Source organism: Ascaphus truei, chromosome 3, assembly GCF_040206685.1.
Source record: "Ascaphus truei isolate aAscTru1 chromosome 3, aAscTru1.hap1, whole genome shotgun sequence".
Lineage (NCBI taxonomy): Eukaryota > Metazoa > Chordata > Amphibia > Anura > Ascaphidae > Ascaphus > Ascaphus truei.
Genome location: NC_134485.1, coordinates 123,090,444 through 123,115,025, shown reverse-complemented (window position 1 = coordinate 123,115,025; position 24,582 = coordinate 123,090,444). Strand labels below are relative to the sequence as shown.

Genomic DNA, 24,582 nt, shown 5'->3' with positions numbered 1-24,582 from the left:
ACAACAGTGGTGGATAATAGTAGGATCCTTTCCATGGTAAAGAAAAACCCCTTCACATCATCCAGCCAAATGAAGAACACTCTCTAGGAGGTAGGCATATCATTATACAAGTCTACCATAAAGAGAAGACTTCACGAGAGCAAATACAGAGGGTTCACCACAAGGTGCAAACCATTCATAAGCCTCAAGAATAGAAAGGCCAGATTAGACTTTGCCAAACAATATCTAAAAAAAACAGCCCAGTTCAGGAACAGCATTCTTTGGACAGATGAAACTAAGATAAACCTGTACCAGAATGATGGGAAGAAAAAAGTATGGAGAAGGCTTGGAACGGCTCATGATCCAAAGCATACCACATCATCTGTAAAATACGGTGGAGGAAGTGTGATGGCATGGGCATGCATGGCTTACAATGGCACTGGGTCACTAGTGTTTATTGATGATGTGACAGAAAACAGAAGCAGCCGGATGAATTCTGAAGTGTATAGGGATATATTGTCTGCTCAGATTCAGCCAAATTCAGCGAAGTTGATTGGACGGCGCTTCACTTTACAGATGGACAATGACCCAAAAGATACTGCGAAAGCAACCCAGGAGTTTTTTAAGGCAAAGAAGTGGAATATTCTGCAATGGCCGAGTCAATCACCTGATCTCAACCCGATCAAGCATGCATTTCACTTGCTGAAGACAAAACTTAAGGCAGAAAGACCCACGAACAAACAACAACTGAAGACAGCTGCAGTAAAGGCCTGGGAAAGCATCACAAAGGAGGAACCCCCGCGTTTGGTGATGTCCATGCGTTCCAGACTTCAAGCAGTCATTGCCTGCAAAGAATTCTCGACAAAGTATTAAAAATGAATGTTTTATTTATGATTGTGTTAATTTGTCCAATTACATTTGAGCCCCTGAAATAAGGGGACCTTGTATGAAAATGGTTGCAATTCCTAAACGTTTCATACGATATTTTTGTTCAACCCATTGAATTAAAGCTAAAAGTCTGCACTTCTATTGCATCTCGATTATTTCCGGACCTAACTAACTAACTATATATTGTGACAGAGTCACTGACTCAGTAGGCTGGAACAGTGAATGGAGAGACGCTGCAGCCAGTACACAGAGTGTTAATCTCCTCAGACAGAAAGCACAGCTGAAGACTGATTAAACAGGGGCTGAACTCATCAGTGAAACAAGTGCTTTATAAAGCAGGAAGTTGCTCACACAAGGTGAGCTATTTTTCCACAGGAGGGTGGAGAGACTTCTCCCGGCTAGGAAGCCGTAGCTGTTGCTCTGGTCCCCCAGTCCTGTGAGGAGCTTTGCTGCTGGGACCAGCTGGGACCCCAACCCAGGATAAAGATTAGATAAAGATTGCTGCGAGCTGGACACAGCCTGCTCCCCGGAACCGTGTTCCTGTTTGCTGTTGGAGCTGCATCACAGATAAGACTTTATTATTATACTTATTGGTTATCCTTTGTGTAGCATATGTTTTGGGCATAACCAGATTAGCTGGCTGCCCTGTTAGTAAGGGCTCAAGAAGTGAGTTAGTTTCCCTAATGGGACTAAGCTTTAATTTCTAGAAAGTAGTTTCTTAAAGGGACAGTGCACCCGTACTTTATTTTGGTTGTGGCTAATAAACCACTATAGTTTAAAGTTTCCCATCGTGTCTAGCGTCTTATTGACCCTGCCGTGAGGCCGTCCTGCCACTATATATATATATATATATATATCGTTTTTAAACTGTTATCCAGTGCTGCAGTGACACAGGTATAAATATTTATATAAACATACATTTTTATTGTGTTATAAAAATAAGTAATACTGAGTGTGTATGTTTTTTTTGTATAGGGTCAGAAGTGTGCTCAGTGCTTCACAAAGAAAACAGTACAGGGAATTCTACTGTAAATTTAACTGAATATGTGACGTATTTTTTAACTTTTGACCATTTTCTCTCCAAAGGTGTGTCACTTTGAATCTTCATCTATAACCTCTCATTTTAAAGAATATATTTCTGAGCAATACACAATTTATTTTTTATTCTGATGGTTCCTGTTGGAGAGATACAGCAGGATAATTTGATGGCAAATTATGTTTGTTCCCAGCATGTGCTTTTAAATGCAAATCTCCTACCTAAGTTTTCTGGGTTTTTATATATAAAGGTTTCCCTATTGTCTGTGCTATATACGTTAAAGACCTATTACCGGTTTTATTTTTACCAAAAGCAGAAGCTATTGTTAAAATTGCTGCACATGTGAATCTCAAAGACCCTTTTTCCCAGAATTTTTTGTATTATGAAGCTAATTGGTGGGAATCACGGGGGGCTACTCGTAATGACGTATATGTGTGGACAGGGCTCAATAGTCTCCTGGTCTTGCTATTGTTTTTAATGTTATATACTGTTCACATAGCATATGGGTTATATGTGAACAGAGAGGGGATTATAGTTAATATTGTTTCGCCCCAGGACTTGCTAAGGCAGCAACTGACTTATGCGAACAATGTGCCATCTGCAGACAATATAAAGTAGGCAAAGCTATCAAGCCCTCGCAGATAAATTATTTTGGCCCATGAGGCCTTTTTGGTAATCTACAGATCGATTTTATTTAGTTACACAGGAGTATGTATTTTAAATATGTGTAACACCTTCCCCCCCCCCCCCCCAATCGCAGATAGGGACCATGTGGGGAAATCTACACTTGTGTTACCTGGTGTGGTGAGTCACCTGATAGGCTCACAGAAGGCCTGAACCTCCGCCACTGGGAGCCTGGGGTTACTTGATTCGTCGAACACAGCGCCTCCACCTGTAAGGGTTCCCACCTGAGTGGGATGGTCCTCTTACAGGAACCTCAATAATAAAACACGCACACAGTGTATGCTAATAACTGTTTACTATTGTAACTACTAATAATAACTTCGGTACCTGTACCACACAGAATAATGCATATAGCCATACACATGGACGTGCACCAGGTGCACCCATCAACATAGGTATTCCCCAAAGTACCTTATGTCCAAACCCACCCACGTGTGTTGGAGATAGCGCTATCCCTTGACGTGTTGGTGCACTATTTATAGATACCTGCCCGGGGCTCCAGCCCGCGGGTACCGCTATACAACTGGTATGGATCCGCCTGATCCGACGAGACGTCCTCCAACGCGTGGGGTGAATTCCAGCGTGGATAATATCACCATGGCTCCGCACTGTCTGTACCTTGACGGGGATCCGTCTGCAGCCGGCAGGCTACAGTCACTGCTTGGTGTGGCCTCCGAGAAGATAGTCTCTATGTAACTGAGGGGTCTGAGCCCAGACCCAGCAATCAGGCTGCACGACACTGGGTGTCTCCTTAACTAAACAAACAGCTAAGGGGGCTCCCTGCACATACACCCTAACTCACCCAGCTCCGAGCTCCAACTGACGTTCTCCTAAGCCTGCGAAAAGTATCTTTCCCTCTTGCTGATAATCCTTGGCCCTCATTGGCCACCCTGGGACACCTGGTGTATTTGGCCCTAAGCCTCATGGGACTTGTAGTCCCGCGGAGGCTACAGATACATTGGGGCCGCGTGCGCGCTCGTACTGCGCATGCACAACTTTGGTAATGGCCGCCGCACCTCCCGAACTTCTCCTGCGCATGCGCGACCACTGCGCATGCACGTGCATTTACAATGGCGTCCCCCGCTAGCTGGGTGCGCCGCAGAGCCTCGGAGCGCTCCCTGCTCCAGCCCCCACCCTTGCAAGCAGCCAGCGGGTCCTTCGCTGGCTCCGGCGGCACCCGCGACGATCAAGGAGGGGGGTCTCTGGGAACCGCGCAGGGGACCGGGGCTACATATGTATTGGTTATGATTTGTATTTTTTTAGGATGGGTTATGATCTGCCCCTGTCTATATGCAGACGCTAAGACAGTGGTAAAAAAATTATTACAGGAATTTATTCCTAGGTATAATGTAAACAAAACAATTGTTATATATTGGCGCTTAAATCTATTTCTAAATAGTGAATTCGTAACTTATAATAAGTGCTTGAATTATATATTAGTGACAATTCATACTCATGAAGTGATAAAGTGAAATAAAATAAAGTGTGGCTTGAACCCTTCATGTAGATTGGTTTTCCTCAATCCTGATGAAACCTACATAGGTGAAACGCGTAGAGCAGTGTTTCCCAATTAAATTTAGTCGTGGCACCCTTTTATATTTTTTAAAACAGAATGGAACCCCTTAAATATTTTTAGTGTAGCACATGAAAAAAAAAAAAAGAAAGAAATGAGCCGCATGCGAAAAAATTTTTTGGTTCAAGATAATTTTTAAAAGACCCCCACCGCCCCAATACATTTTTAAAAGACCCCCACCGCCCCAATACATTTTTAAAAGACCCCCACCATCCCAATTTTTTTTTAAAAGATCGCCACTGCCCCAGTACATTTTTAATAGTCCCCCACTGCCCCAGTACATTTTTAAAAGTCCCCCACTGCCCCAGTACATTTTTAAAATACATATCTCCCACAGCACCCCTCAACATAATCATATTTCTCCCCTGCACCCCTCATCATCCTCATATACCCCCCCCCGCATCTCACCCCCCCCAACCTCCGCCACCATGGATCTCCCCACCACCCTCCACCACCATGGATCTCCCCACCCACCCTCCGCCACCATGGCTCTCACCACCCACCCTCCACCACCATGGCTCTCCCCACCCACCGTCCACCACCATGGCTCTCCCCACCCACCGTCCACCACCATGGCTCTCCCCACCCACCATCCACCGTCCACCACCATGGCTCTCTCCCCCCCCTTATGCCTACCTTGTATCCTGCCCTGCGGTTTCTGGCGGCAGAGGGGGGCGAAGGAGGCAGAGGGGCAAGAGGAGGCGGCAGCTAGGCAGGAGGAGGCGGCAGGGCAGGAGACAGCGGCAGCGGGGCAAGAGGAGGAGGCGGCAGTGCAGGAGGCAGCGGGGCAAGAGGAGGAGGCAGTGGGGGGTGAGGAGGCGGCGGGGCAGGAGGAGAGGCAGTGGGGGGAGGAGGTGGCAGTGGGGGGGGGGCAGGAGGTGGTCAGGGCAGTCATGGCTGCATGCATGCACATGCTCTAGCAGGCACCGGAAGTGCCGCACTGCTAGAGCGCGACTTGCAGTCCTGACCAGAGAGCGGACTGGGTGGGGGGGGCTGGGGGGGTGAAGGAGAGCCATGGTGGAACCCCTGGGACTGCTCCGTGGAACCCTGGACCCATTTGGGAAACGATGGCGTAGAGTGTGATCTAGCATCAGTTAGCAGAGGGACACACTAGCTGAGACCGGTCTGCACTACCTTTCCTGATTCCACGCTGTTGGAAGGCGCCTCCTGGAGTCGTGACAATTCGGAGTGACGTCAGAAGTGGGCGTATCCAAAGACATCTGTCTGCTTACAGCTCAATCTCCAGTCAGCCTGAGGGATTCCCTTCCAGACACGTGAGAGCAGGCGTCACACGCCATACAGTTTGTGGAAGCAGAGTTCTGTTGGTGCGGATATTATATCCTAAATGCGTGATTATATTTTGGAAAAAGTGAGTGCATTTTTAAACTTTGTATTTTAAGAAGATAAAATTTGAACAGTCTGCGCTATGTCCTGTATTTCTGTTCTATTCCGATAAGGTTCCAGTATATACATATATACATACATCTTGGTGAAAGCTGCTGTTTCGGGATAAAAGAAACCTTTATGTACAAGTGTATATTGGGAAATTTGTAAGTACAAATTTCTCTGGATTCTACTAAGAACTCATTGAATATCAAGCTTTTGAAAGACATATTTGCACTATTTTGCTTGTGTTTTTCTTTTCATATATACATCTGCGCTCTGCAAAAATACCTTGGATACCTAGGTATAGATAATATTTACTCAGACAGAGGAATATAAATGATCTCCCTATGAGACACTTACGGGAAGTATCAGTAGTGCAAAGGAACTAATTATTAAGGACCCTGTTCTTAGTAATGAAACAATTGGCAAGTATTGTATGCAACTAATAAAAAAAAATGCAGTCTCTCTATACACTGGTTAAAGTTACAGGTCAAAGTTGTACAGTTTATATTCAAGAACCTGAAAGTGCACCTACTCGAGCCTGGAGACTGGGTGATGGTTAAATCGTTTAAAATAAAAAAAAAAGCATTGCAGCCCAGGTGGAAGGGCCCATACCAAGTATTGCTTACAACAAATACGGTTGTCAAGGTTGCGGAGCTCACCTGATGGGTCCATGTGACTCATTGTAAAGTGGCCTCCCCCATCAAAGACATTTGCACAAGTTTTTAAAGAACTAATAGACACTTATACAAGTATTATTTTTGAAGAATCAAAAGACTAAGAACTTTAAATCTTTATATATTCATTATAGCTGAATTATTGTATACTAACCTTATATTTTTTCTATGTTTTATATTTTAGATACTAATATATAGTTTAAGATTCTGACCAGAAACTAGCAAAACATATCAGAGGATCCTGATTGGGTTATTATTAGGGGTTATTTGTATTATTATTTTTTTAGCTTGTAACTAAACAAAAGAATTACGAAAATGAAAGGGTTCGATATTCTATTATATCTATGTGTGTTAGGATAGCTGGGGATAGCAGAGGAGAGGAATTTGTTTTAGACTGAGCACATAGGATGGCCCTTGGTAATAACATTATATTTTGTTATATCTGTGTACATATACTCTTAAGTGCCGCATACCTATTAATATTAAAGGCAATGTCAAGATTCAATGTGTTTATAACCATTTATATAGACCAGAAAACTCAAATTACGCTTTGCTGAACATATCACAAATATGCAGAAGGGATTCATTCAGCACAAGCTGGTGTGTCCTGATCAGTGTGACTGGTTGATTTCAAGTGCGGGTTGTATTAAGTGTGCAGTTAGAACCAGAAGTAGTTTGAACAAGGAAGGGGTTAATCAAGGTATTGTAGTATAGTGAAGTTCAGTTTATTGTTAGTACTTATAAACTTCATAGTTGCAATAATGAGCAGGATTGAGAATGCCACTCAATGCACATCTTGCCACATGTATGTGCACTTGAAGCAGCTGTTCCAAGGAGCATACCGCTGTGAGGTGGACGCAGATGGTCTCTTTGAAGTCAGAGATTGCTGATCTGAAAAGAAAACTTGCAATATTGAGGGACATTGACAATCTATAAAGAAGTTTAGTACTCACTGAGCAGGCCCTTGCAGGGACTAGTGGTGCAGAGGGTGGCGCTGTGAGTGAGGAGCAGGTAGGTAGCTGGGTAACAGTTAGAAGGGGAAGCAGGGGCAAGAGGAAGCGGCTGATCCATCCCAATAGATTTGCCATATTGAGTGAAGATATTGTGAGTGTCAGGGCAGAAATGGCAAGGCTGGGGGATTGATTCCTCTAGCAGCCAGGGGAATAGTTCCTCCATCACAGAGGGGACTTAGGATGCTCAGATATCAATAAAGTTTGTGGTGGTAGGGGACTGCATTATTAGGAAGGTAGATAGGTTCATACAGTCATGGCAAAAGATTGCCCTAACGGTTTGTTGACTCCCGAGAGCTCAGGTTCGGCCCATTGCGGATCGGGTAGAGAGAGTGTTGGAAGGGGCTGGGATTGACCTGGCGGTCTTGGTACACGTTGGCACTAATGACAAAGTTAGAGAAAGATGGCGAGTCCTAAGAGTATTTTCTGAAATACTACCAGTGCCATGCGCAACCCCAGGGAGACAGTCAGAGATTAGGGAGGTTAATGTATGGCTAAGAAAGTGGTGTAGGAAGGAAGGTTTCGGGTTTTTAGAGCACTGGGAGTCCTTTTCTGAGAGGTTCAATCTTTATGCTAGGGACGGATTGCACCTCAATGAATATGGATCTTCTGTGCTAGGGGGGAGAATGTTAAAAAGGTTGGAGGAGATTTTAAACTAGGATGGAGGGGTTAGGGGAAAGAAACAAATAAACTAAATAGAATAGATGGGGAAATAGCAAGGGGATATGGAGGTAGAATGGGTGCAGGTGCGAGTTTGGCAAGCAGTGAGACACCCATAGTAAATACAGATAATACTAGAAAACTTCTAAAGACTAAACCAAATTGGCGCAGAAAGAAAAGGAGCAGATAAGATAATAGTACAGGCTGAAAAAACTTAAATGCATGCTTGCTAATGCAAGAAGCCTGACAGATAAAATGGAGGAGCTTGAATTAATAGCTGCAAGGGAGCAGTATAATATCATAGGCATTACTGAAATATGGTGGGATGAAACTCATGAATGGGCAGTTAATTTAGAGGGTTATTCCCTTAATTATGTCTGGTAGGTCTTTTCATCATTGAGGATTCACCCAGTTTATTTTAGATAATATTCTGTGTCCATCACCACAACCCCGCCTCCTTTGTCGTCTGGTTTTATGGTGATGGACCTGTCCTCTTATCTCTTTAAGAGCTAATCTTTCTTGTTTACGGAGGACGGAAGAGGAACACCATAGCACTACCATGGAGCCTGACCAGGGTGAAACGGGCTGCTCTATTCCTGTCCGCACAAGGCTTCCATAGGTGCCTGCTCAGCTGACATCCCAGCTCTGTAACCAGATGCGGAAGCGGGGATTGATCTGTTAATGACGCCTACACGGACTTTCATTTATGGTGAGGACCACCGGTCCCATCGCTGATAAAGAGGTGGAAAACTGCCCACGCCAAGGATCCGGCACTCACACAGGGGTGTGTGAGTAGTATAATATATATATATATGTAACAAAGAGACAGCACACCGCAATAATGAAGTAAATAAAGTGTATTAACAACACAGGGCAGCCAACGTTTCGGTCCTCAGAGTGGGACCTTCCTCAAGGCAGTGCAACCAGTGACTAATCCAGACCCCTTAATATACCCCCACCAGTGACTAAAAACACACCTGCACCAAATGAAAAAAATCAATGAAATTAACTACAACTGTGTGAGCACCGCCTACTCAGCTCTTAGTACTGGCATATTTAGTGACTGGATCAGATTGCGTCAACATATCGCCCAAATTGCGCCCACGTTTGTAGCATAGCAGAGGGGGATCCTTGCAGATGTTGCCAATTCTATTGTCACTTGACAAGATGTGCCAGTTTTTGCGAATACTGCGCTTGATAAACCCAGAGGCTGTCGAGAAAGTGCAGAAAAAGTGACAGTGATCCTGTGTAGGATTCTTGACTTGTGATTGCAGGAGTCTCTTTATCAATCCGCCTCACTTTAATAAGTGCATCCTGTATGTCACTGGACTTATAACCCCTTTCGCGGAAAGGGGTTACAGTGTTTCACTTGCTGGGCGGCACCCAGTGGTGTGATTGAGTGTGTGTGTGTTGTGCCTGTGTTGGTTGTGATTGAGTGTGTGTTGTGATTGAGTGTATGTGGTTTTTTTGCACACACTGCACACACTCACAGCACACTGCACACTGCACACACTCACAGAACACTCACAGCCCCCCCTACCCCCATACATCCGGTGTCAGCTGCTGGGGCATCGTGGGGCTGCCTGCTGGGATCAGGGCTGCGGGGGTGATTGGTGCGGGGCTTGGGCAATCAGTGCCGGGCTGGGGTGCGGGGCTGCTGGCTCAGAGAAATTGCAAAAAAAACAAGAGTTACATCTCAGACTCTACAGGCCTCAGTTAGCATGTTAAATGTTAAAGTTCATGACAGTACAATTAGAAAAAGACTGAACAAGTATGGTTTGTTTGGAAGGGTTGCCAGGAGAAAGGCTCCTCTCTCTAAAAAGAACATGGCAGCATGGCTTAGGTTTGCAAAGTTGCATCTGAACAAACCACTAGACTTCTGGAACAATGTCCTTTGGACAGACGAGACCAAAGTGGAGATGTTTGGCCATAATGCACAGCGCCACGTTTGGCGAAAACCAAACACAGCATATCGGCACAAACACCTCATACCAATTGTCAAGCATGGTGGTGGAGGGGTGATGATTTGGGCTTGTTTTGCAGCCACAGGACCTGGGAACCTTGCAGTCATTGAGTCGACCATAAACTCCTCTGTATACCAAAGTATTCTAGAGTCAAATGTGAAGCCATCTGTCCGACAGCTAAAGCTTGGCCAAAATTGGGTCATGCAACAGGACAATGATCCCAAGCACACCAGCAAATCTACAACAGAATGGCTGAAAAAGAAAAGAATCAAGGTGTTGCAATGGCCCAGTCAAAGTCCAGACCTCAACCCGATTGAAATGCTGTGACAGGTCCTTAAGAGAGCTGTGCATAAACAAATGCCCACAAACCTCAATGAACTGAAGCAACGTTGTAAAGAAGAGTGGGCCAAAATTCCTCCACAACGATGTGAGAGACTGATAAAGTCATACAGAAAACGATGACTTCAAGTTATTGCTGCTAAAGCTATTGAATCAAAAGGAACACTTAGTTTTTCACACATGGCTTCTCCATTTTGGCTTTATTTTTGTTAAATAAATCATGACAGTGTAATATGTCATGTGTTGATGTTCATCTGAGGTTGTATGTAACTAAGTTTAATACATGCTAAGGAACAGATGATTGTTATGTCCTGATATGTAAAACCATGGAATTCAAAGAGGGTGTACTTTCTTTTTCACACCACTGTATAGGCACATCGTCCCGGCAATATCTCCCCTTGAAAACGCTTGCGTGACTAACCACTAGGGTTAGGGTTCCCTGCTTCAGCATAGCCCAGAAAGGTTAATGGGGCATAGGGAGCAATGTGCCCCTGTAACTATGAGGGGTCTCTAGATTAAGGGGGATACCCAGTTAATGCCTAAGGTGACCCAGAACCTGTATAGGGGTTCTGGGGTACTCCAACCATACATAAGGTTGAGAGAGGATTTTAAAAAGTCCAGTCCAAGTCTATTTTATAGTGTGTGGGGAATATAGGCCAATAGAAAATTAAGTGCAGCTTTTAAATTCTATTCCCCATACCCAGAGACTTAGGATATGCAAAGGTATATTTTTATTAACATTGTGTTTGGTATAAGATGTATTGTTGTGCATGGTATTATGGAGCTGGGACTTTCAGAACCAATGTTCTGAGCGAGCCACTTGGCTACCAACTTGGTGCCAGTAAGTCTGCTCAGACATCGGACTTGAAAGCCACCAGAAGTTGCCAGGTGTGAAGACCATTTGGGTAGCGGGGCTGGGCTCAAGTATCCACGTCCTGGGATTAATGGAAGTCATCTGGACTACCATTTGCCCAGCAGACTTGGAGCCCAGCGGGTGACATCTGAATTGCAAGTAGCAAACTTGTGCATGCCCTCGGCCGATTCAGAATCCCCACTTGCCCGGCTTCACAGGATCGGCTTCGCTCTGATTGGCAGGTAAGAAAGTTCCCACGCTGTGATTGGCTGGAGTATTTTGTGAATGAACTCAATTCTATAATATATATGCACCTTGATAAAGAGCGTTACGCTCGAAACGCGTTGGTGGGGGCCTGTGGGCTCGTTTATTGTTGCCGATGTTCTGATCCATTAAATATTTTATTTTATGGGACACACTCTCTTGCCGTTTTTTCTTTTCACTGTTCATAGTGGTGCTCCAATTTTCCTTTGCCTACCTGTCCAAATTCTATAAGAAACCTCTCAGCCAATCCGCTCAGGAGATTCTAAGCGCCAGAACTGCAGCGGGATATTTGAATGTACCAAAAGATGCTCTTGTACAAATAGCAAGGCACCAACTTTAGAAAAACCAAGTTCTCAAATGCGAACGTAGCGGTCGCGGCTGGGATTTCAAGCCGATTTTAGTTTCAGAACATTTGGGGGTATGTCCCCGTAAAGCAATTTCAAGTCCTCTGAAGAGAGTGGTGGCGTCTGGAACTTCATGCCGATTCGAGTTCCAGGACATTTTGGGCTAAGTCCTGGTCAGGGTAAGCTTCTAATTTAGAAGTCCTTGCACCTAGGAAAGTCTAGTTTTGTACCCCTGACCCCCAGTAAGTGTGTCTTTTCTTATGTAGTTTTTGTATCAAAACATTGTTGCGGTTACCTGCCTCTTTGAAAATGAGCCAACATAGACACTACGGTCTCTCTGAGGGCTTAAAAGGGTCTATGTTCAGTTTACTTCACCATTACTTTGAAGGAGATTTAAGCATTTACATTGTTAATATTCTAGTGGTATATCTGGAGGCAGACTCTGCCAACACCACGCTAGTACGTATATATCAGGATCTGGGATCTTTCTCTTTGTCCATGAGGAGTGTATTTTCAGACCATTTTTAATGAACCCCTCTGACAGTTCATGTCTAGAACTTATTTGGGGACATTTTGGTCATTTGATTGATTATATGCACTTAGGATCAGACAAGTATCTATAGAGCTACCCATTATTACCTGAGCCACATGGAGCCTTCTCCTATGTCACCCTGACTGATCAGCTGTCCCTCCGTGGCTTTGAAAGATTCAATCCACTCATTAGATTGGCAATTCTGCTCATTAGATTGTAAAATTTGCATTGGGAATCTGGAAGCAAACACTGTTGACATCGCGATCTAATATGCTAGGATCATGGTTCTCCCTCCTATCCCAGCTTGACCGAGTTTGGCGACCATCTTTTATTAACCCCTTCTGATGTTTAGACCAAGAACTTACTTGGGGACATTGTGGTCATTTGCTTGATCACACCAACTTAGGTTCAAACAACAATTTGTACTATTGGGAACTTAGTCCTATCCTATCTTGACTGACTTCGTGACCATCTTTAATGAACCCCTCATGAACTTCACATCTAGAACTTTTCTGGGGACATTTTTGCCCAATCTCTGACTTTATTTATTAAGACATATACCACTATATACAGGGTTACTAATTATACTACTGGGTAATTGTCCTAGTGTCTCTAACTTTATGGGTCTTTCATCACCCAATATTGTACCACCTTGAGACTTTGGAACACCAGTGTACACAGTTATTATCACCCATATCATCAGTGTTTAATAGCCACAGTGTTACGCCTTAGGTGAAGGTTTCTCTACAGACCCGTATATATTTATCAATTTTGTTCACCTATCCTGGGAAGATTTGATCAGTACTGTTTGATCCATAATAGTTTTTGACTTATATGAGTGACTAACATATTCAGGTCACCATACAAATTAGTATTTGATCCAGAGTCCATCTTTAGTACTCAAAACTAGGATCAAAGCTGCATCACAGTTGTTTTTAACACCCACTATTTTAGTTTCTTGATTGACATTAAAGATTATTTTAATTAATCCATCTTTACACTATCAGTTGAGTGCCCACACTAGGTCTCTCTTTCTTGTTCATCGTTCGTATACATATTTACCTAGCGGTGCACCACTGATAACATACACATTTCAACGCTGAAGCGGGGGTACTTGTCCAGTTCATTGTGTATCATGTCTTTTCCTGCGAATAACTTTACAATTTATTTCACTTTACCTGTTTTGCTCAATGTATGAACCTGGTAAAAAAGTGTAAATGCCTGGTCTCCTGTGACACCAGGCATTTACAGATGCAGCCACCAGTATCGATCACTTGCCTGGGTAAAAACGAAGGCATCTCACAGTAAATGCCTCAACATTTCTGTGAGATTCTGCTGCCAGACTAATGGACCAGAGGATTAACACAGCAGGGGTCCCTGCAGTCCCATTCAGTTGGAATGAGCCATCCAATGAGCCATTTGTCTGGCTGCAGCAATCTCACGGAAATGTTGCAGTTTATTGGGAGATTGCCCCAGATTTTCCAAGGCAAGTGATCGGATACTGGTGGCTGCATCTGTACACCCTTTTACCAGGATCATACATTGAGCAAAACATGTAAAGTGAAATAAATTGTACATTTATTCGCAGGAAAAGGCATACACACAATGATACACAAACTACATAAGAAGAGACACACTTACTTGGGAACTGGGGTAAAAAACTTTTCTAACTGTATTGCACGCTAAACAAGAGTCTTTCTTTGACGGGGACATAGCCGAAATATCCTTTAACTCAAATTGGCATGATGTTCCAGGCGCCACTGCTCTCTTCTCTCCGGAGTATTTGAAATTGAAATTGCTTGACCGGGACTAACCTCCAAACGTCCTGGAACTAAAATCGGCTTGCAATCCCAGCCGCAACCACTACGTTCGTTTCTGAGAATTTGTCCGCAAAAAGCTGGAATTAGAAAATATTCCGGGTTGGTTTTTCTGAAGCCAGTCCTGTGAAGCCGGGCAAGCGGGGATTCTGAATCTGCCAAGGGACATGCGCAAATTTTACAGCCACTTAGCCCCTTGCTATTCAGTTGCCACCCACTGGGTTGGGCTCCTCCAAGTCTGGTGGGGCAAATTGTAGTACGGAGGACTTCCATTAATCCCAGGACGTGGGTACTTGATCCTTTCCCCGCTACCCAAATGGTGTTCACACCTCAGGCTTCCTCCAGTGGTTTTCATCTCCGATATCTGAACAGGACAAGTTGGTAGCCCAGTGGCCTGTCAGAACATTGGTTCTGAATGTCCCAGCTCATAATACCGTGCACAACAGTACATACACTATTAACCAACTGTTAATAAAATATACTTTATATATATCCTAAGTCCCTGGGCATGGGGAATAGAATAGAAAGCTGCACTTTATTTTCTACTAGCCTATATTCCCCACACACTATAAAATAGACTGGATTGGACTTTAACCTAGGGACCGCTCATAGTTTCAGGGACATATTGCATCCTTATGCCCCATTTAAATTTCGGGGCTGTGCTGAAGCAGGGAACCCTAGCGGTGAGTCATGCAAGCGTTTTCAAGGGGAGATATTGCCGGGACAATGTGCCTATGTGTATCCAGGAAACAAGCATGATTCCCGGGTACATTTTTGGGGTATCCAGCAACTCTGGACTAGCAATCCCTGCTTGATGGCATCCCTGGAAAAAACAAAAATTATTTGTCGCACAAGTACACATTATGCAGATACAACGGTTAGGCTCAAGAGCTGACACTCTTGAACCACAATACATGGATCAGAGGTAACCAAACGGGCGTAACCTTTATTTGAGAGCCTGGTAACCCCCTCACCATCACACCAAGTTAGCTCAGAACCATTGTTAGGTTTTTGGGTAGCCCCAACCGTAGATAAGGTTGTGGGGGACTCTCAGAGTCTAGTCTAAGTCCTTTAGATAGTGTGTGGGAATAAAAGCTAGTAGAAATAAAAGTACACATTTTTATTCTATTCCCTATAACCAGGGCTTAGGGATGTATTAAAGTCTATTTTTATTAATACATTGATATGTACAGTTGTGTACCATGAGAGTGGGGCTTTCAGAACCAATGTTCAGACAGACTGCCAGGGCTACCAAGTTGGTGCCAGTAAGTCTGCTGAACATCGTAGTTCAAAATAGCAAGAGGTGCGAGAGGCAGATGGGCAGCAGGAAAAGGCTGAGTACCCAAGTCTGGGGATCAATGGCAGTCGTATAGGGCTGCGAATTGTTCTGCAACACTTGGAGGAGCCTGTCACCACGGGTGGCATTGAGGGAACCAGAAATGGAGGTGCCAACTTACGAATGTCCCTTGGTTCATTTAGATTTCCTGCTAACCCGTTTTTTTCTACCGGCTTGTCTCCGATTGGCTCCTTGAGAAGGTTCCCATGCTCTGATTGGCCGTAGTATTTTGTGAATGGAGCCAGAAATACTATAAGGATCGATACACCAATCAGATTCGTGTCCTCAGTAAGAACAAGCGCAGGCTTTTCAAAAATGCTCTTGCGCGAATAGCAAGGCACCGGCTTCAGAAAACTCTGCCCGGAAAATATTCTAAGGCTGAGGCCCTGCTGTGGTCGGCGGTGCGCACAGCCGTGTGCGCGCGGGTCACCAGCCCCTTACCTCCAGTCTGCTGGTCCCCGCTGCCTCCTTCCGACAGGGCTGACTGCGTGCTGCGACGCGTCAGTTTGCCGATGCTGCAAGCTCCTAGTGTTTTGCAGGGCTGACGCATCACGTGGTGCGGCAGTGAGCCAATGAGGAGGGGAGCTGTCTGGAGGTCTGCGTGCTCTGTCGTGTGTTTCGGACGGGACACGGGGGGAGGGGACAGATGGGACACGGGGGGGCACCCCCCCCCGCTCCCCAAATCCTGCGCTCCCCATTTCCCCGTGTTTGCTGATGGGAGACGGGACGCATGGGAGAGGGGGGGGTGTCTGAGTTTGTGGGGAGCTGCAGAGACCGGGTGGGGGGGCGGGGAGCTGCAGAGACCGGGTGGGGGGGCGGGGAGCTGCAGAGACCGGGTGGGGGGGCGGGGAGCTGCAGAGACCAGATGGGGGGGGTGGGGAACTGCAGAGACCGGGTTGGGGGGGCGGGGAACTGCAGAGACATGGCCACCCCCCCGACTCGTTTTGGACACGCACCCCGCATGGGCGCGCTGACTGAGGCAGCGGGGCCTCGGCCTAAGTCTAGCTTTTTATGGCCAAGTTCTCAGAAACTAATGTAGCGGTCGCGGTTGGGATTTTATGCCGATTTTAGTTCCAGGAAAAACCAAGTCATCCGGAGAGAAGGGAGCGGTGGCGTGTGGAACGTCACGCTGATTAGGGAACCAGAGGATTTCGGGCTAAGACCTGGTCAGGGAAAAACTCTTATTTAGAGTTTCCGACCCCCAGTAAGTGTGCTTTTCATCTGTATTTTGTGTTCTGCTGTGTGTATGCGAATAAATTTACAATTTATTTCACCAACTTGTTTTGCTCAATGAATGATCCTGGTGTAAACTGCCTGGTCTCCAGTGACAGTACTTTAATTCCTATCAGCCTTATTCCCCATACACTATCTTTTGGGACTTAGTCTGGACTCTGAGAGTCCCCCCACAACCTTAAATATGGTTGGGCACCCACAAACCCAATACAGGTTCTGGGACACCGTGGCACTAACTGGGGTACCCTCCTTAACCTAGGGATTCCCTCAGCTACAGGGATACATGTTTATTGATGTGCCCCATTTACCTTTCTGGGCTATGCTGAAGCAGGGTACCCTAGCGGTGAGTCGTGCTTGTGTTTTCAAGGAGAGATATTACCGGGACAATGTGCCTACAGAATCAAGCATGATTCCCGGGTACATTTATAGGGGAACCGACAACTCCGGACCCCAACCTCCAAGGCACATTCTGACAATTCCTCCGCAAAAAAAAACCTTGAAACACATACCCTAGCAATCCCTGCTCGCTTACATGCCTGGAAAGGGAAAAACACAAAAATACTTTTAATTACAGGTGAGACATTGAAATACTACAATGTTACTGGGCCCAAGAGCTAACTCTCTTGAACCCTTATACATGAATCAGGGGTAACCAAAAACGGGCTTAACCTTTGAGAGCCTGGTTACCCCCTACAGTCACATCCCCACTTCCGGCTGCATGCGTGGGCCCAAAACCTCGCCAACCCCCTCAGGCACCTCCTGTCCCCAGCCTAAGCAGGCTGGGGACCACACGCACGGCGTGCTTTTGCGGCATACCGAGGTGGCTGTACTCTCTCGTGCTCCATACAGTGCACTACCTCGCCCTCATACCATCTGGAGGCGGGTACTACCAACAAACGAGGGTGAGAGGCCCCGGTGGAAGGAACTCCACAGTGCACAGAGCACGGGAGAGTACCTTGCTCACTTCAGAGACTCCCCAGCCACATGCCCATTTTGTGATGCAGGGGAGTCCGTGTTTCACATTTCTTTTAGTTGCGCCAGACTGCAGCCCCTCTCATCACTCTGGAGGGGCCTCCTCCTGCAGTTCTGGTTGCACTTCTCCCAGCATCTTTTTATTTTTGGGCGCCCAGTATCCCGAGACAATAGGGCCAGGGACCTCCTCACCAACCTGCTCCTGGCATTAGCCAAGCTGGCTATATATAAGTCCAGGAAGCAGCGTTTAGCTGGGGAGTTATCCCTATCCTGCCAGGCTCTGTTCCGAGTGCTAGTGCGTTCCCATATCTGAGCAGAGTTCACCCACGCTGAGGCCATTGGGCAGGTACCTGCATTTACCTCCTAGTGGGCTTTAAGCAGGGTGCTCTGCTCAGTATCCCCCTTGGTTTTTCATTTGAGCTTAACCTCCTTATTTAGTGCACTTTTGTTTTTATTTACAGATGCCCTTGACTACGGTTTCTTTTAATATTTTGATTGTAGAACGCTTTTTCTGTTTGGCCACAGTTGTGTGACCAATCTAATGTGTGATGGAATCAGTTTTCCGGCCTACAAAATAGATATGTTTCTAACTCCACACAAATACAACCTGCACTTGAAATCAATCAATCAGTCACACAGATCAGGACACGCAAGCTCTCCTATCTTCAAGACCTCTTTGAAGTGATCTAATATTGTTGGTTGGCAATTTTTAGGTTCTTGGTTTTATTATTTTATGAAACTGCGTGCATTTTTTTGTAACATTCCTTTTCTATAAACAAACACTGTACCCTTTTGAATATTAAATCTAAAATGTAGTAAGTACTGTTGTATTTGGGCTATAATTAAACTAGTAACCTTTCTGAAGAGATTAACTGCATTTTCAGACACTTTGCTACATTAGGTGTGTGTGTGTTAATTACATCATTTTTCAAATAAACAGGGGACAATGACTCCTGAGTGTAATCCCATAAATTATCCTTGGTGGTGACAGCGTAATTGAGTGACAGTTTTTGGGGAGTTATTGCTCAATTTAGTGCCCTGCGGGGAGCAGGGTCAGCTTTACAGCTGGAGGTTTTAACCCCTTTGAAATACACAGGTGTGGCGTTCGTGGCTCATCAAAAACATGCCTAAGGCTGCGGCCAGGCAGGGAACGGGCGCACTGGCGCTCGTGCACTGTGCCCTGGTCGGCCGATTAGTGGCCGGCTATGCGCTCGCTCGCCTGGGGGCGAACCGCTCACGTGACGCGCTTGCGAGCGGCAAATTCAAATTTGCTTGCTCTGAGCGCCGAGCGGGCACAGGCGCTTGCTCACGCTGGCCACACACATTGCCTCAATGTGTTTCATCGCGGCCAGCGTGAGCGCGCCCGCCCGCTCAGCGCCACCCCGCCGGGGCCCTAAAATCAGCAAGTAGCAGATTACACTTCCAGCCCGATTATGAAAATACTGCATGGTAGAATAATGCAGAGTATCGATATACATATTCAAGCCCTGTATTGAACATGTTACACTGTATAACGATTCAGAGAATCTCTGGTGAAGAACTAGACAGACTACATATTTTTTTTCCTACATGGTACTGCAGCAGAAAACACATACATGAAGTCAAACTGTTAGCTTATTTTGTGCTGATCTATTTCTTTTGTCTTTTTGTCGAATTAGTTTTTGCGGCGTGTTCACCTATTTAACATTTAATTGTCAGCAGCTGTGCTCGTGGCAACCTGCTATATCCATTTATAGTGACTTACTTATGCATGGTATACATTTAAACCTCGCATGTTACCTCCTCCTGCCGCTGTGAGGCGGGTGACCACCAAGTACCCAGGCCGGGAGAGAACGTTAATCACAGGCGAGATTCAAACAGGAGGGCGGGACGCACACACGTCACGTCACTGACACCGTCACCCACAACCTCCTCCCGGCGTTCTGGTCCGTGACCGCTGCGCTCTCGCGAAAGGAAGGAGTCCCTTACCTACCGCGCTTCTCAATTAATCAATTAACGTCATTGAGCTGCAGCGCTGGCGTCACCTTTCCGCTGCGCAGGCCGAATATCTCTAGCGCAATCTCGTTTATATTGGGCACCTAGTGCCAGTGTGAACTGGCCAACCGAATCAATGATTCGGGATTTTGATTGCGCGGAAGGGTAACACAAAAGAGGTCGGGAGATGACTCTGAAGAAAAGCGAGGTTTGCGCCACTCTGACGTCACAACGAGCTGAAGTTTATTTTGGCGGGAGGATTTGAAGGGCTTAGCATGACAAGATCTGGCTCTGATGTGTTTCTGGCCACACCAAAAGTTAATTTTAAGTTTGACTTAACTTATTTTTCAGAATCAAAGATGAAAGTAAAGAAGGAAAATATATATGTAAAAATAATTATAAATGTACTGTGCTTTAAACAGTGGTAAAAGTTATTACAGGAACTCACACAGTCATTTAAATTACAGGGGTGTGGCTTGGCACCCCTGGAGATTTTCTGGGGGGCGGTGGTTAAAGAGGCTCCGCGTTCTTCCCCGAGGCATTTAAATTAAACAACGTGGGATCGCGTGAGGCCTCTGTAACTTTGTCTCCGGCGACGCGTGGTCACGTGACGCTGCGGCGTCATTTGATGCCGGAGACAAAGTAAGGAGGGGGCGCGATCAGGGGGAGGGCACAAGGGGAAAAGTTTGCGCACCCCTGAATTAAAACTTTGGAGTTTACACCAACCCCTCCCCCCCCTCATTGGTGGCCTTGGGAGTGCCACCCTTTTTCATACCTCACTCTTAGCTCACTCGCCGCATGTATCTGTCTCCCCTCTCTCTTACTCTTCCCCCTCTCTTCCTCACTATTCTTCTCCCCACCGCCTCCTCTCACTCTCTCCCCCCCTCAATCTCACCTCCCTGTTATGGTGAAGGAGTAAGGCTTTGGTCCCGCTGCGTCCGGCGGCACGCATGACCGCGTGCGCGCTACTCACTATCTGCTTGTATCCTCCCGAGCCGGTCCCAGTCCGTCCTCCCTGCAGGGCTCACTACACGCTGTGACGCGTCAGCCGCCAGGGGATGCAAGAGAATTGTAATCCCGAGCGGCGACGCGTCACGTGGTGTGGCAGTGAGCCAATGAGGGGAGGCCTCGGGGAGCGGGGGGAAAGAAGCGATTTGCCTTCCAAATGAACTGTGCAGCACCAAGGGAGCCCCCCTGCTCCCTCCCACAGACTCCTCATACTGATTGAGCCGAGACAGAGGGAAGCTCTCCTCATACTGTGTGAGCCGAGACAGACCAGAGGGAAGACCCCCCACAGCAGATTAACCCCTATAGTATCTGCAGATGCACAGGGGGGAGGGAACCCCTTGCACAGACAGTGTGATGGCCTCGCCCCCGACGTCATGGCCACGCCCACCCGACCCGTTTTGGTCACGCCCCGCTCCGGCTCCCTACAGACCGCAGATAGCGGTCAAGTGCCTCTCCACGCACCGCCTGTCTGCAGTACGGGAGCGTGGTCTGAGGCAGCGGGGCCTTAACCTAACCAGGCTGACTAATAAAGGTCAGGCCCACTTGGTTGCCCCTGATCTATGTTTTGGGGTCCTAGAATGTCGGTTCTTGGACCTGACGATTGTATATGTACTGCTGTGCCTGTATGTAAAATATGCGACAAATAATTTTTATGTTTTGGCCTTTCCAGGAGTGCCAGCAAGCAGAGATTGCTAGGCTATGAGTTTCAGGGTGGGTTATGCGGAGAAAATCTTTACAGATTGTGGCTATGTAGCGGGGTTCCAGAGTTACTGGATACCCCAAAAATGTAGCTGGGAATCAGGTAAGATTCTCGGATACATTGAAGCACAATCCTCCTGTCAAAATGCTAACCTGAAAACGTTCTTGCAGCTCACCGCCAGGAGTCCCTGCTTCAGACCAGAAAGGTAAAACGGGCATAGGGGATCAAGGTATCCCCAGAATGGTACAGGTGCCCCTAGTATAAAGGGGGATACCCAGTTCATGCCCAAGTCACCCTGAACCTGGTATAGAGGTTCAGGTGGTGCTCCAGCTATCTGATAAAGCTGCAAGGTTTATTTTGTGTAAAAATGTAAAGTCAGGTTTTTGCAGTGTGCAGGGACATGGCTGTCACGGGAGACCAGTGCTTACCTTACGAAAATATACCTGTATCCTTTGATTGACAAAACGTGAGACAAAATAAATTGTATTTATTCATACGAGATTCACACAGCTTAATTTACAAGATAAAACGAAATAACACTGGAATGGGGTAAAACAAAGTAAATGGTTTCCAGAACGAAAGTCCACGAAATGCAGTCTCTAGGTATTAATTCCCAGGAGTGGGGTTAATACGCGAACAAGAGACGCAAAACTGTCTTTGGCTAGGGGCGCCGCTTGCAGCCCCTATTTCTCCAAGCCGAAAGAAGTTTGTTCTGCGCTTGCATAATTCGTTCCCAAGTCCTTAGTTCTACCAAACTTTTACAGCGAGGTACAATCCTTGGTTGCGATGAAACGGCTTTGTACCGCACGCTGTCCTTTCCGATGACACACAGATAAACGATGTAGAACACTCACCCGATAGCTTGCACGGACTTATACCCTCCCAAGCATATCTGGGCAATACACAGGCAATACACAGCCAATCTTGGCGTGGGAAGCAAATTCCCACCCAATGGCAAGTTTGCCAGGAATTCCTGCAACCGGGCAAAGGGCTTTACGGTATGCTAAGGGTCATGTGCTAACTTCACACTTAACCCGCTTAACATACCTGACCAAGCCCCCTTGCATGGCGGCAGCAAGTCTATCTTTCCTCAGGATGCCCGGACATCTGCAAGGCAAACAGTTTACATACAGTTCCGGACATTTTGCACTTTACCCCAGGTTGGTGTCTTTTGAAGCCACAGACTTTTGCAGACACCCTGAAGCCTGGGCCACAGGGGATCTCAGAAGTCCTGACTGACATTATACATGTCTCGTCCCTGACCACACATGACAACGAGGAATGCTTAATGTATCCGCTGCCCTTCCTGAAATGTAAATGTCCCAGTTCCTGTAACTTTAAAGTATTAAACTCCCAGCTATTTCTCATTTATACTTTTAAATAAATGTTACAGTCCTAATTACTATACTATATGATATGTCTAGCATTCTGCACACCAAAAGTTAGAAAGCTAGGACGTTCCTATCCAAAGTTAGCTGCTTAATTGGGTGAGGGCTATGATGTGGTTTGTAGTTAAACTTTTCCCCAGTCTGCAGTTTGCGGTCAGGATGCAATGTTGCAATCCCCGACCGCAATCGATAACCGCAGACGTACGTTATCAATTGACCTTAATTGAATGGGGAATCCACATTATACAATGTTGCGATCCGGCTTCTTTCCCTGACTGCAGACCACTTAACCAATTTAACTTGCGGTTAAGGCTTTCCTGGCTTGTCTGTGGTTACACAGTGATACGATGTTGTAATGCCGGGCGCGACCACATAACCATAGACACGCATATTCAATTAACCCTTTAAACAGAGCTAGAGGCCCCTAATTCCTAGAGGGCTAATTTTAGACATATTCTCACATATTAATAGAAGTGCAGCCAGTCCTGGGCTGCAAAACTGACACTTTACAGACTTTTTATTTGACTCAGGGGAACCCTGCCGAGCAAAATGCCTTTATTTCATGGCCTGGGTACGCCTTCACCGTCACAATGGCTAGTGAGAATAGAGAGTATAAATTCTTATTCTATCCCTGACACCAAAGAAAGACTTACACATTTTTAGCAACACAGTATAAAAGTATATTTTATTAAACTGGTCTGTTTAAAATGTATTATGCTTTGTGCACTGTAACATGAGCGGGGAATTTTCAAGCCCGGGAACCTGAGGGACCAGATGGCTACCAAGTTGGTGCCAGCAGGTCTGGGTTAGGTCCGGACTTGAAAGCAACACTTGCCCCCAGAAGTGTGAAAGCCATTAGAGCAGGATGGCTGGGTGAATTATCCACGTTCTGGGATGAATACAAGCCATTCCGGCAAGTAGTCACCTCCCTAGACGTAGATGCACCTAGCCCCGCGGATGACTTCTGAATAATAAGTGGCTATGGTGGCAAACTCATGCATGCCCTTATACCATTCTGAAGAACCTACTGCCCGGCTTTGGAAGACTGGCAAGCAGCTGATTGGTTGTAGTATTTCATGAATGAATCTGAAATGCTATAAGAAACCCAGCAGCCAATCCGGCCCTCAGATTCTAAGCGCCAAGACAGCAGCGGCAAATTTGAAACCACCAAAAGATGCTCTGTGAGAAATAGCAGCGACCGGCTTCAGAGATTTTCGAGTCAAGAAATTTTTTAAGTCCAGCTTTCCGGGGACAAGTTCTCAGAATGGAACATAGCGGTCGCGGATGGAACTACAAGCCGAAAAGAGTACCAGAACATTGGGTACTATCTCCCGGTAAAGGGATTTCTGCAGCTCCGGAGCGGTTACAGCTGTGGCGTCTGGTAATTCATGCCGACTTGAGTTCCAGGAGTTTTGCGGATATATCCCGGTAACCTAAAGACTTTGTTTTAAGGACTAGCTGAGTTAGGAAAGGTTCATTTTCTAACCCAGATCCCCCCGTAAGTGAGTTTCCTCTTGTTATTTGTAATTCACTGTGTGTACGTCTGTTTCATTGGAATAAATTACAATTTGTTTTACTTCTTGGTTTTGCTCACTGAATGATCCCGGTATAAAGGTGTAAATTACCTGGTCTCCCGTGACAGGCTATTATTTACTGGTGGAAGCAGTGGGATCATTGAGCCTACGATTTTAAATCCTGTGAAGTCTTACACTACTGACACACTTTATTAAAGTGTGGCCGGTACCGCAAGCCGGGAGATTTCCCGGCTTGCTAGTGGCCGCCCCTCGGCGTGCCGCGCGTCATAGACGCGCGGTCACGCGTCTTCGGGAGCGTGCGCCCCCTGCACGCGCGTCCAGGGGCTCCCCGAGGGAGCCCTGGTGTCCCGCGATCGCGGGACAGCGGCAGGGGGTTCCGGCGGACCCGGCAGCGGTAGGGAGAGCGCCCCGATCGGAGGGCGCTCTTCCG

The 24,582-nt window shown here is 46.3% G+C and overlaps 1 protein-coding gene across 7 annotated transcripts in view; it reads right to left on the bottom strand.

Annotated features, from left to right (window-relative positions):
* The window catches only part of GGNBP2 (gametogenetin binding protein 2), a 186,805-nt gene extending 167,399 nt beyond the window's left edge, over window positions 1–19,406 (bottom strand). Inside the window, exons 1-2 of one of the 7 annotated variants that reach the window (XM_075589490.1) lie at window positions 19,327–19,385; window positions 5,295–5,501 (exon numbers count right to left, since the gene is read on the bottom strand). In XM_075589490.1, coding sequence (XP_075445605.1) covers window positions 5,295–5,380 — 86 coding nt within the window. In that variant the 5' untranslated portion in view covers window positions 5,381–5,501; window positions 19,327–19,385. Of the gene's footprint in view, window positions 1–5,294; window positions 5,502–19,291 lie in introns of all 7 variants that reach the window. The other 6 variants (XM_075589485.1, XM_075589484.1, XM_075589489.1 and 3 more) reach the window with 6 other exon arrangements.
* Window positions 19,407–24,582: the final 5,176 nt, after the last annotated feature.